The 14,692-nt window shown below is 39.8% G+C and overlaps 1 protein-coding gene across 1 annotated transcript in view; it reads left to right on the forward strand.

Moving 5' to 3' along the window:
- Positions 1–10,007: 10,007 nt before the first annotated feature.
- The window catches only part of LOC126809881 (uncharacterized), a 28,731-nt gene continuing 24,046 nt past the window's right edge, over positions 10,008–14,692 (forward strand). Inside the window, exon 1 of the mRNA XM_056098682.1 lies at positions 10,008–10,012. Coding sequence (XP_055954657.1) covers positions 10,008–10,012 — 5 coding nt within the window. The remainder of the gene's footprint in view (positions 10,013–14,692) is intronic.

The raw sequence follows: 14,692 nt of genomic DNA on the forward strand, positions 1-14,692 counted from the left end.
AAAATAAATCAAATACGTGAACAATTAGATCACTCCAGTGAAAATGAAGAAGCTGAAGGCATTACACCTTTTTCAGCCACATGTGGAGATTATCTAACATATTTTGAGTCATTCTCTAACGATGAAATTGAAAAACTTATCAAATCATCTAAGAAGACAACTTGTCTACTCGATCCTCTTCCAACAAATATCCTTGTTGAATATCTTGATCTGCTTCTTTCAGTCATTACTCAGATTGTGAACACAAGTCTTAGTACAGGAGTATTTCCTTTAATATATAAAGATGCCGTTGTAAGACCCCTTATTAAGAAAACTTCTCTTGACCGGAATGTGCTTAAGAATTACAGACCCGTCTCAAATTTGTCATTCCTCTCCAAAATCATTGAAAAGGCAATAAACAATCGACTACAGTCCTTCGTAGTTTCTCGAAATCTTTTAGACAAATTTCAATCTGCTTACAGACCACATCATAGCACTGAGACAACTATCCTTTGTGTGCTAAATGATCTGCTGCGCTCCGTAGATAGTGGTAAACTTGTGTCCTTGACCCTGTTAGATTTGTCTGCCGCAGACGATCATGAAATTCTCTTAAGAAGACTTTATCAAACTTTTCACATAACTGGTACGGCCTTACAATGGATTAAATCTTATCTTACTGACAGAAGACAGAAGATCATTATAAACAAATCTCATTCCGAGTTTGCAAACCTTAATTGTGGAGTGCCTCAAGGATCTGTTCTTGGACCGGTATTGTTTATACTGTACACACGATGTCTGGAGGATGTTATAGACCAGTTTGATATAAGCCATTTCTCCTACGCTGATGATACACAGTTAATCAGTAAGTTTAAACAAGACAATGCTCATGATTCCTTTGAAAATACCACTCGCTGCTCCAAAGCTGTTAAATCCTGGATGAATAATAATAAATTGAAGTTAAACGATGAAAAAACAGAAGCAATACTTGTTGGAACACCACAGCGTCTCGCATCAACTCCTGATTCTCGTCTTGTAATTTGCAACTCTAGTATTGAATTTGCAACAAGGGTTAAAAATCTAGGTGTTATATTTGATCCGTCTTTAACAATGGAAAAACAGGTTGATCAGTTATGCCGTGTTTGTAATTTCCATCTCCGTAGTATAGGAAACATTCGTCATCTATTGACTACTGCTGCTTGTCATCTTTTGGTGCGGTCTCTAATTTTTTCAAGATTGGACTATTGTAATAGTGCCTTGGCTGGAATATCTCAACATTTATTAAAGCGACTTCAAATAATTCAGAACAACTGTGCCAGAATCATCACAAGAACAGCAAAACGTCAACATATAACATCTGTCCTTAAATCGCTTCACTGGTTACCAATAGAGGCTCGTATAAACTTTAAAATCTTAACACTGGTCTACAAGTCTCAGCATGATTCAGCTCCATCCTATATCACAGATCTTATGCAGCGTTATGTACCAAACCGACCACTCCGTTCACAGAATAATCTATCACTTGTTGTACCTTCAACTAAATTAAAATCTTTTGGTGATAAAGCCTTCAGTGTATATGGTCCACGACTATGGAATGACTTACCTGACAAAATAAAGTGTTCAGAAACAGTTGCTCAATTTTGATCTAGACTTAAGACGCATATGTTCACGATGTACTATCCACAGAAGCCATTAACTTACAGCGCTTAGAGCATGCTCATGGATGGATTAAGCGCTATATAAATGTACATTATTATTATTATTATAGGCAGCTGGCCAGGGCCCATAAAGTTTTTGACGACCTTTTTAAATTTGATGACATCGATGCGACTTAATGAGCCACAAATATTAACTTTTTTCCTCCGACAAATTAAATCCTAAAACCTTTTTTTATGATGTTAGAAACATAAATAAAGACGTTTGACGTATTTGTAGGTAAAAATTATTTCATATTTAGTGTAAATGGGTATTAAAATGAGTAAAAGGCTCCATTCCGCCCGAACCAGTAAGGTCTTATGTAAACAATGCACGCGCCAATGATTGACGCCGCGTGATGAGACGTCACGTGTTGAAGGTAGTCATCTTTTACAGAGATATAAGAAGACTTTCGTAATCCTCTGTGAAATAGATTGTTGTATTAACCTGGTATACGGTTTCTCTTGAAATTTGTCTTTCTTTCATTACGTGAAGGCCGCGTCATTTCAACGTAGGCCGGTTCGCCGTTGATATGGCCCAAATGCAAAGGTGTGGATGGGAGAAGAGAGAACAGAAAAAAACATGAAGCTGAAATGCCGAAAAAAGCGGCTAATACTATGCCCCAAATCACGATGTTTTTCGGCGGTCAGGGGGCAGGGTCATTGCTCAGTCGATGCAAACACGGATGATATCACCGAGAATAATGAGTCGCCGACCGACCAGGTGTGGAGTGATTTCTGAAAGTGGTGATGAAGAAAGAGTAGTCGTTGGAAATGCCTTTCCTGTTGATATGGGTCTATGGCCATCAAATATAAGTGATGAAATGAGAGAGTACTTTACTACAAGTGAAAAAATTACAGCTTGTCAGAATATAACAAGTGCCCTAACCACTTCTAAGAAGATAGTAGGAAAACAAAACTATGGACGTAAAATAACAATGGAATTTTTCTATCGGACGGGAATGTTTGTGCTACTCTCTTTCTGGCCATGGAGATGGAGCCGACAGCAAATTATTCTGCCTTTTTTGCAAGTTGTTTGGTAACAGTCGATCGTCATTGCCAAGGTATCGACGACTGGAAAAATGCGTTAACCATGATAGAGACTCGTGAGGTCAGTGACGACCATCTAGAGGCGCACGGAAAGTATGTAGTACGACAACAGGAAGAAGGCCGAATAGATACTTCAATAGTTCAAGCACAAACGCCTATTGGCGTGAAGTCTCAAAGCGTGGGGGTGTCGGTTGTACGCTGGCTGGGTATAAGAGTGTCGCCATTCCGTGGAGATGATGACAACGGCAATTTCGCCGGACTTATGGATCTGTTGTCAGAATACGATCCTTTTCTAGCCGCGACATAGAAAAAAGTTTGGTAATAAGGGGCGCGGTAGTGTATCTATGTTATCGACAACCACATTTGAGGAGTTTATCGAACTATTCGGCGAACATGTGAAAAAAGAAATTGTCAAAGAAGTACAGAAATCTAAATATTACTTGTTAAATTAAGTAGCTTCGGAAATTTCGTTTCTCTTACAGCGGTCTTAGTTTTACTACGGCAAACCAGTTCTACAAAGGGCCCAGATGGTCGAGGTGCCTAGGGCCCATCAGAGCCTTGATCCGCCTCTGCATAAATTATACAGAAAACTATAGAATAATCATCTGTTATATGTTTCTCAGCAAAATCTATAGAATAAAATATTTTTGTCTAGGATTACACAACTAGCTTGAGACTACAAGTTAGTTCTATAGAAAACTATAGGATTACACAACTAGCATGAGACTACAAGTTAGTTCTATAGAAAACTATAGTTTTTACCGCCAAAGCTATAGGAACCAGGGGTGGGGGATGCCCAACTGGTTAGCGCGTGCGCGTTGTATCAAAGGGTATGTCATTGAGTCAACTGGCGTGGTTTTGATTCCTCGGTTGTGCGTGACAGAGAGTAGTGTAGCCTGTCCAACCTCGTGCGGGTTTTATGGCTCCTCCGCTTTCCTCCCAGGTAAACACGCCTCCTGCAAAAATTCCTGGATCCACCCCTGACTACGGACTACTCTTATATCGAATTCCAACTGTCAAGGGATCTATTACGTGCACGCCAATGTGTACATAGGACCTTGGTTTTTCGTACCATCCGAACGACTAGACATGGGACACCACGCCGGAAAATCACGATGAACTATCTGGGCCTACACCGGAAGCGAACCAGTGACCTTTAGACTAACAAGCCAGCGTCATACACATTTAGTCACCGTTGCTCCTCTGACGACAAACACTGACTCCGTTAATGGTATAGGAATCCATGCTGGCCACTATACATAGAGATTTCCCAGGAAGTTAGACATCAAAACATATGATTCGTATAGATATAAAAGTAAGGTAGCGATAACATAATTAAATACTTATTTATTCGAGGGATAGATAACGGGTTTTCGAATCCCCGGTTGTACGTGACAAGGAGTAGGGTCGCCTGTCCAACCTCGTGGGTTTCCTCCCACTGCTAAAGACCCCTACGCGCAAGCGAATTATGAAAATAAAATTAAAACCATATGTTAGTCCCGAAATGACTTAGTTTGTGTCGAGTGGACGTTAAACTCCATCTCTCTCTCTCTCTCTCTCTCTCTCTCTCTCTCTCTCTCTCTCCTCTCTCTTTTTCGCATATGAATTAAATCGATAATATATTTTACAGGCCATGGTCTAGATATGGTAATGGGGAACAACTCTATTTAGTACTGATCCCAGCATGAATTATACGGCCACAGATCACTAATGATTTCCCCCATTGACTTTAATGTTAATTCTCGTCTCTTTGACCGGCTCTAACTTTTTCCCAAATTTTCGTTGGGTAGAACACTTTCTACCACAGATGGAGCAACATGTGGCAACCTCTTGCCCAAAAGCTCGTATGAGGTTCACCATGGAAAACCTGAGATACACACGCTGGAAGTAGAGACAAGTAAACATGCAATTTTTGACCCTACATTTCAACCTAACCAACTCTTGTATCCTTCCGCCTCAAAATCATGAATATTCACCAGAAAATATATTTCAAACCCTTTTCTTCGATTCTACACCAAAAGTCAACAAAATCGCCATGCAAAGGGGGGGGGGAGGGAGAGAAAGACTTAAAATAACTATCGGTGAGCTGTGTCCATACCACTGTTCATTATCCACTGTCTTCCTTATTCACTATTGACATGAATGAAATGAAATGGGATTTAACGTCCGACTGGGTCAGTGTTACAAACGTATAAAGTAAAAGCATTGACTTAATGACATTCACTTAAGCGTCTTGAGTTGCTATAAAAACAAATTCATCTAATTCCATTCATATGAAATTTATTCACCAAAAGTATTTGATGTAGACCAAAACACTGATAAATCCTTTAATCATTATTTAAAGGACAATATTGATGTCAGTCATTATTGGGGATCACAGTGGCTAAGTGGGTAAGACGCTGGCTCGCTAGCCTGGAGGTCGGGTGTTCGATATGTGCATTGGCCGAGAAAGTTCATCCAGATTTTCCGGCGTGGTTCGCCCTTATCAGGGACGGAGGGCTTGACAAGAACAGCTTTCTAGTTGTTCGGATGGGACGAAAAACTTAGGTCCCGTGTACACATTGGCGTGCGCGTAAAAGATCTCTTGGCAGTTGGAATTCGATATAAGAGTAGGCCGTGGTGCCGCTGTCCGGGAAAAATTTTCCTCATAGCACACTGGCGTATGCCCGTCTTTATTAGCCCGGTTCGAAGCAGAACAGTAGGACGTTAAACCCCATTTCATTTCACTTCATTTGCCAGTCATTATCACATATGTGATAAAACTGGTTAAACGCGTTCCAGATATAATTTTAACACAGAGATCATTGCTACGATAGATGCGTTATGACGATTTCAAGAAAGGGAAGTAACGAACGCAAAAGAAAAACACGAGTTATCCTTCTATCATCTTCAATGTCCTTCTATACAACTGACTGAAGTGACGAGCGATAACAGATACACGGGCGAATTTCTGCTCACTAATAATTCCTTCGAAGACCAAAAGTTATTTGAGGCTGTGAGAGGATATCTGATAATTCGAAGACCAAAAGTTGTTATGTGAGACTATGAGATGATATCTGATAATTCAAAAACGTAATTGAATGTCACTAGATAAGGGAAAACAGGAAAAATAGAAATAGTCCGTACATTCCCTTGTTTTTATTCATTCTATACTTAATAAATACATGGTAATGCACCTACCTATTAGGACATATTATCGCCTCATTAGGACTTATTAATCTCCTCATTAGGACGTACTATCTCCTACCAAGTATCTCTTAATTTGGACTTAGTATCTCCTTGTTAGGGCTCAGTATCTCCTAATCAGAACATATTATCTCCTAGATAGCATCTCCTTATTAATGTGAGCGTATTTTGTCGTGGCCCAGTCCGACCACCCACCCGACCGTCCGCCCACCCGTCCTTCCGTAAGCAATGTGCTTGTGAGAGCGATTTTCTTTTTTTAAATTTGGTGTGAGTGAAGGAGTCATGATAGACAATACCTATCGATGTCCCCCATCCCTACCCTCACGTCAAAACGTTTGTAAGCGCGATAGATGCTACCGATTTCAGGCGACGTTTCTTTAAATTTAAGCATTGGGGTCATGAAGGGGAGAGCCCTATCGATATTCAACGTTCTGGAGTTACACCCATTACTGTAAACGCGATAGAGGCTACGGTTTTTAACGGATTATTTTTCAAATTTGGCACGAACCAACGAGGTCATTCAGAGTTTGCCGAAAAGTCGATCTTCATTTTCATATTTGATAAGAGAGCCCCAATTAGCACTTAGAAACTCCTAATTAGAACTTACAATCTATTAATTAGCACTTAGTTTCTCCTAACTAGGAGTTACTATATCGTAATTAGGAGTTACTATTGCTGATATCTCCCATGTTATTTAATACCAATCATCAGTGACCTCACCATTCCTTTGATCTTGTTGTTGTCATACATGGTTTCTGCTTTGTTGTTATTTCTTGTCTATATAATTGCCGTACCCTACACATTTGTAAAACAGCAGATATGCTCCTCTGTAGGGATCACAGTGAAGTGTCGTCTACGAAACATGAATTAAACAATATCCGAATTGAATTTAAAGATCAGACAAAGTTTCTAGGAAGGCCAATGTGGATTCTGGAGTCTGTAATGCAGCATAATGTAGGATTGATACTTAACCCTTTTTACCTTTTGTTAAGCTAGCACGATCTTGTGGTAAACACGTGGTACACAATATAAATCGTATGCTTCCATGTTACTGAATAGTTTTGTTTTTTCAAATATTAGTTCCAGGTTCCGAATTGGGGCATTTATAGTCTCGTTAATAGTAAGTGCAAGATGAACGCGCTACACGTAAAACGAAAATCTACAAGATAAACCTGCGGACAAGACAGAAAATAGACATTGCACCAAATAAACAAATATCAAATCAAGTGAATTGATCCGGGGGTCAGCCGTAAGCGTTCACTGCGCTGTACAGTCCCGGGCCTGTAGTGACACAGACTTCACTGAAATTTGAAAACAATTAGGAATACAAAAAAAGAAGTAACAGAAATAATGCGACCAATCTTGACAGTGGTCGTCACCTCAATGGCGATTGTCTGCCAGTTGACGTCATGAGATAGAACGTCAAATAATTTTAACAATAAGGGCGATAATCCGGATAGAATCTCGGAAAACGCTAAAATAATAAGGGTTTACATTTAGGCACTCAAGTCCCAACACATTTAAGGGCCGTATAGAAATTATATTACAGAATCTGCGTCTTTTTTTTATAATGGCTGAATGGATATCTCTGAAACACGGTAAGGATCACCCTAAGATGATAAAGGTAAGAGTTAGTCTGAAAGTAGCTGAAAAATTTTAATAAATAGTGGCATGAATGTTACTTAGCTTGTGGTTGTTGAGATTTAGTCTAATGAAATTGCCCGTGAACCCTTTAATGGTTTTCAACAAAAAATTGGTAGGTATGTTGATTGAGTGGTGCTTGATTCATTCATGCGCTAGGCAGCCATTTCATGGGCAATCCAATGAAAAAAGGAAATCAAAATTAAGTTTGTTAAAATTTGAAATTATCGCTGTTACCTTTGTTGTAAAAGGTTTATTTCATCTGATTTTTCTTAATTATATAACATGTTTCTTTTGTCACATTTCTCAGTAGTAGACCCTATACTTGAGTATTGGATCATCCTCGGTTACCCAGTGTACTCATTCCGTTCTACTCCACTTATACCCTGGGTTAATCCATAGGTTTTCCACGATTTCAAATTATCTGCCCTGGTCTAGAATGTAGCTACAGTCTACGAACCAATCAGAAAACAGTTTACAAACCAATCGTTTCGCCTTCGTTTTATAAGGGTAGATAACCATATTCATGTCCATTTACTGAAGGATTTATGTAAATAGTGTATATATTTATAATTTATTTATATTTAATTGTATTATTAAAATCTGTAGTATGTGTTGTTGATTTCAAATATATATGTATAACATCTATATGTTTGACTTTTGTTATTATTATTCCTATTCGTATTTTGTCTGAAATATATCATTCTGTTATGTTTTTTATTATTGAACTTATACTTGGCAATTTGATTCACAAAATTTGTCTGCGATATCACCTCGGTGGAAGCGGACGTAAAATACAACTAACAAACAACAAACATTCACGTCTACGATATCACGTGGACATAAAATTCCGGGAACGAACGAAGGATTCTAAATAAAACTAATGACCCCACATTATGATATGAACGTCTGGTCTTCATTAACATAATATATAATTGGTTGTTAATAATTACGTATTTAGAATAGGCCAACTCCTAACATTGTCAGATGAGAGTTACTTCCCTTTGCAAACTTCCTTTTCAAATAACAATTTATGGGATTGGTCGCTAAAAATAGCACAATCATCAAGGGCGGATAACTTGAAAACGTGTCTTCCCCATAGATTAACCCAGGCTATAGTGGAGTAGAACGGAATGAGTACACTGGGTAACCGAGGATGGTATTGGATTGGCGATCTGGGCAAATAATGACCCCGCCATCATCAAACCTCTGCACGCCGCCGACACTGGCACAATGAACGGACATATTTAGACATGTCCGAATCCAGGCAATAGGTTATGAAAATGAAATGGGGTTTTACGTCCTACTGTTTTGCTCCTAAACTGGGCTAATGAAGACGGGCATACGCCATACAGTGTGCTATGAGGGAAATTTTGCTCGGGCAGCGGCGCTACGGCCTACTTTTATATCGAATTCCAACTGCCAAGGGATCTTTTACGTGCACGCCAATTTGTACACGGGACCTCGGTTTTTCGGCCCATCCGAACGACTAGACAGCTGTACTTGTCAGGCCCTCCGTCCTGCATCACTGACAAGAGGAAACCACGCCGGAAAATCTGGATGAACTTTCTCGGCAAATGCAGGGATCGAACACCCGACCTCCAGGCTAGCGAGCCAGCGTCTTACCCACTTAGCCACGTGATCCCCAATAGGTTATGAATTTATCTGCAATCCATCTTGGATTTTCGGCTCTCCTAGAGAGGTTTCAGAGGTAGCAAACTACAAATATCTTCACTAAGGTCCCTTCTATCACGGATCTGGGGTGTGTGATCCTACTAGTGAGATTGTTCATTGGGGCACCGGAAAGAGTCCTATCCAAATTTAAATTTTCGTATCACAAATTTCGAATGTAAAGAAGGACATTGTTTTGTAACAAGCACGCATGACTTTTTTCTTGACGGGCGTATAATTCTGAATTGTTGATTTAAAAGAAATAATTGATGTAGGCCTGCATGTATAAGAAATAAAAAAAATTATATTCATTCTTTATAACGTCTCCTTTTAACAATCTGATCCATACTATAGTTTATAGTAGTCCTATGATCCGATCAATTTTATAGTTTTAGACATTATCCCTTTGTGTTATATTTTAGACAGTAATCCTATGTGTGTGAAATAGCTTTATTTAACGTCCGCTTCCATCGAGGTGATATCTCAGACAATTACATGTTATGTATACATTGTGAATATATAACATGTAATTGTTTGCGATATCACCTCGGTGGAAGCGGACGTTAAATAAAGCTATTTCACACACATAGGACTACTGTCTAGTCCTATGATCTAATCAATGTTATATATTTTAGACAGTAGGCATTTGATCTGATCAGTGTTATATTTTAGACAGTACTCCTTCAATCTGATCAATGTTATAGCTTAGACAGTAGGCCTATGGATCTAACGTGTTTATCCCTGAAATTATTTCATGTTGAAGATGATTGTTAGTTGAATGGTAGAATAATGTAGTAAATAAAACATACGTGGAGGGTAGTAAAGATGATTAGACCGACCACATTTAATAGTTGATGGGTCGACAAGGCTTTGTACAGGCGTTAGACCACTCGACCACCCAACCACACGCAACACAATTAAAATGAAATACTTATTATGAAAGTTAGGTTTACAAATGTTGAAAAATGAAGTTTTGGTATCATGATTTTAACAAATTAGATTTTTGAAAGTGAACGTTGTAATGCAAATAACATGGACTGCATATACTTTCGTTTATATCGCCTGAAAATATATACTGAGCGCCATGGAAAACGCATCACTTTTTTTTCCCAAATATTTTATTACTAGGTGGTTTTGTATGTATAATGTTATGCAATACTATGAACTATTGTTTCACACAATGCTCCCAAACGCAAAAAATATCGGCCCGTGTGCACACAAAAAAAAATTGCACGAGATGCACATGAAAAACCCAATATTCACGTGCAGCATTGTGTGTGAGCCCTTTAAAAGCATGTTTTCAACTTAATGTGCAGTACAAGTCATGAACTGTGAAACGTCAATCTGTCGTAATTTGTTGTTGGACGTGTGAAGGAATCGAGCTAGAGATGCCGAGAATCACTGAAAATCAACGGAATGAAGCCATTGGAATGTCCCGGGCTGGCATGTCTACACGTGCTATTGCCAGACACTTCAATTGTCATCAGTCCACTATTGTAATGTTGGTGGAACGTGTTCGAGTCACTGGATCAACACGTGACCGTCAACGTCCTGGTCCACAACGCGTTACAACCCAGGCTCAAGACCGCTACATCCGGGTCACTCATCTGCGTGACAGATTCCGCCCAGCGACTCGAACAGGTGCAGCAGTCGTCGGAAGACAAGGACCAGTAGGTGCCAACACCGTAAGACGTCGTCTAAGAGAAGTAGGACTCCGTGCACGACGACCTTATGTTGGAGCTATCCTCAGGGATCATCACCGTCAGCGGCGTTTGATATGGGCTCAAGCATGGGCGTCACACATGGGGGTGTCCGACCCCCCTCCCCAGATTGTTTTTCGGGGGGGGGGGGGGGTCTGAATATACTTTACCCCCCCCCCCCCAAAAAGAAATAAAATTACATAGTAGGCCAAAACTCCTATTTATTTACAACAATTATTAGGATTAGTTAAGATTCTATCTGTATAAAACCTGTACATATCCCAATATGGTTTATACTGCTAAAATAAAACACAGAGATAATCATCCTGGAAACATGTGTGAAGTGAAAAGTACCTGTGTTCCATAAAATTGTGTCTAGTTAGCCTGTCAGTAATATTTTGTTAGTTTTTTTCTGCCACTTATCAGAGTGAATCGCATGTAGGTACCCAAAAACATAACCGCCTAAACCAAATATTTATCGCCCGCAAAGCCAGCCACGTAACCATAATGCTTTTGCACGCGGTGTCTTGGTAGACAGCATGGCCACATGGTGTTTGTTTATATTTTTTAGGGGGTTTAAAAATATATATTTCACGACTACGCCTCTGGGCTCAAGGACACCAGACATGCTGCGTCTTCGAAACGAATCGATGGGGTGGGGGAAGTGTAATGGAGTGGAGAGGCTTCACATTTCATCACCGGACCGCCCTACTCATTTGCAGGGGTCCCGTTAATGCTGTAGCCTACCGTGATGATGGCCCGTGGAGGACACACGCGCTACTGACATCTGTGTCGTACTTTTGGTTTTTACCCCTCTGACTTTGTACCCTTGATTACAGATTAAACATCCATAAGTGTACAAATGTGTTGTTATTGATGTGTTCCCATTTGAATATTGTTCACAATAAGAAGCAAAATAAATAAGATATGTTTACAGGATCATTTTGTTATACGAAAAACTAAGTGATGCGTTTTCCATGGCGCTCAGTATATAATCCCATTTTTCTGCATAGGATCAATTTCACACCCAAAGACTTTATCTCAAGAAACTTTCATTTCAAACGATGACATACGCCAAACCGTGCACAATTAAATAAATAAATAAAATATAGTGATAGCCGTGTTTCGATCACGATACAAACACAAGAAATTCGAGTGGTATCAGGCTTTCTACAAAGAGGAAGATTACCTTTCTCATATAGCCCAAATGGGATACTATCAATCTGACGTGTTTAAATTTAAATGTGAATATTGTTACATGTGTTTAGATGAAGAGATATACAGATGTAATGATAAAAACAACCGCCAATCAAGTTTGTTGATGCATCTAATTGAATGGGCCTTGAACAAACCGAGATTAATTTCAGCTCCAGGCATTCCCCGAAATGATATTTTCTGGACGATAGGAGGGGCAGTATTATACAAAAAGAAACCAGGGAGTGCAGGCGGTGAAAACACAGAATATAATTGCAAATGATACGAGTAAGTATTTTTTTTAATATAATTTTCTAAATTATTTCGGGACCGTTACTTTCTTCTTTAATTTAAGCAATACAATTATAACATTATACATAGGACACAATTCTGTGGAATAGAATTATTCTTATTACTGATCGAGGTTTCGCTCACGATTCTCCTGTCCAGTATTTCCCAAATTGGGGTCTGTAAAAGTGTTTGAGGATCATCGTTTCGGACAGGGTTCACGGGGGCCCGTGGATAAAAGAGGGGTTCTGTGAAAAAAGATAACCCTGTAAAATTGAAATTTTTGGTATTGGGACAATGATTTTCAGTAGCTGCTATCCGAGTCCACATTTACTTCTTTTCATCAGATGGAATAGAAGCCAAGAACAAATCAGGCGCGCATACCGCGGGATAGGGTGTGGGGGGAGAGGGGTAAGGGGACATACGCTGTGCAGTATGCTATGAGGCGTTTCCGCCTTGTCTTCATCGAATTGTAACTGTCAAGGGTTCATTTACGGTTCCTAGATTTTTTGTCCCATCCAAAATACTAGACACTGTTCCTTGCCACAACATCCACCCTGAACCTGAGATAGGAAACCACGCTAAAAAATCACGAGGTATTTCCTCGGTAAACAACAGGATCGAACCCGTAGCCAATATGGCTCCCGTATTGAAATATCTCTAAACGGTATTTGTAGTATATCATATGTTAGGGTTCTCGTGGCTCAGTCCCGTTGGCCGAGAAAGTTAATCGGGATTTTCCGAGAGAGAGAGAGAGAGAGAGAGAGAGAAATAGGATTTAACGTCCACACGACACAAACTAGGTCATTCGGGACTACTCATTGTCACGTACAAGCGAGGAATCGAAACCACGCCAGTTGACCCAATGACAGACCTTATGATACAACGCGCACGCACTAACCATCCACCCCCACCCCCAATGGTATAGGACGGGACAACGTATAATCCTTCGGAATGAACGAAAACTCGAGTACACATTGGGGTGCACATAAAAGAACTCTTGGAATTCGATATGGAATTGCTGCTAAAATTCACCCAAAGCACACTACATGGCGTATGCTGGTCTTCATTAGACCAAAGGGACGGGGGGCGGGGGGGGGGGGGATGGTTAGCACGCGCGCACTGTATCATACGGTTTGTCGGTTTGTCATTGAGTCAGCTGGCGGGGTATCGATTCCCCGGTTGTACGTGACAAGGAGTGGGGTCGCAGGTCCAACCTCGTGGGTTTTCTCAATTATTGAAATAAAATTAAACCATGTGTTAGTCCCGAAATGACCTAGTTTGTGTCGAGTGGAAGTTACCCCTCTCTCTCTCTCTCTCTCTCTCTCTCTCTCTCTCTCTCTCTCGCGCGCTCTCTCTCTCTCTCTCTCATTAGGCAACTCGGAGCTGAATAGTAGGACGTTAAACTCCATTTCATTTCATTTTAGGGTTCTCGTAATATTACACTTTCCCAAACTGTGGTAGAAATTTGGGTTTCATGGATTTTAAGTAAGGCTAAAAAAAACCTTTAAATATAAGTGTATTCATATCATGTTTCAAGGAAATGTAATTGTCTTTATAATACGCTTGCTCGACTTTCTGGTGCGCAAGAAATATACAGTGTTGTACAAGTAACATAAAATATCATAATACATGTACAATAGGCATCCTTTGGCATATATAAATTGTGGAAAGTAGATTGGTATTTATCAAGCTTCAAACAGCTAGAATTAATTTATTCAGCTCGCTTCACTCCCTTGTCTTTCGCTTTTCGTGGTTACAAAAGGACGAGATACAATTTCACAAGAATGAGCGTTCACTAAACCACTTTAAAATTGTTGCATAATAATAGTATAACATTATAATTGGCTGAAAATTACATTGTACGCAGCCGGGATATAATCAGCCGTAAGGGTAAAGAGTCTTTCTCATGCCTAGGGATAGATGTCTTATCTTTAATTTACAACTAATTGATTGCCGATATCAAAGGAATAAAGCATTAGATGAAGAGCCTTTCTTGTGCCGTAAATGAAAAAAAAATTGAATTCTATGACTTGATGCATTTTTATTAATTTTTCTATATATCGTATACATGATGGCGAACACAGAGAGAGAAAGAGAGGGGGGGGGGGGTTAACGTCCACTCGACACAAACTAGGTCATTTCGGGACTAACATATGGTTCAACAATATTTCGCTTGCGCGTAGGGGTCTTTAGCAGTGGTAGGAAACCGGAGGACCCGGAGAAAATCCACCGAGGATGTACAGGCGACCCTACTCCATGTCACTTACTACCTGGGAATCGAAACCACGC

The sequence above is a fragment of the Patella vulgata genome, chromosome 1 (genome assembly GCF_932274485.2).
Source record: "Patella vulgata chromosome 1, xgPatVulg1.2, whole genome shotgun sequence".
Taxonomy (NCBI): Eukaryota; Metazoa; Mollusca; class Gastropoda; family Patellidae; genus Patella; species Patella vulgata.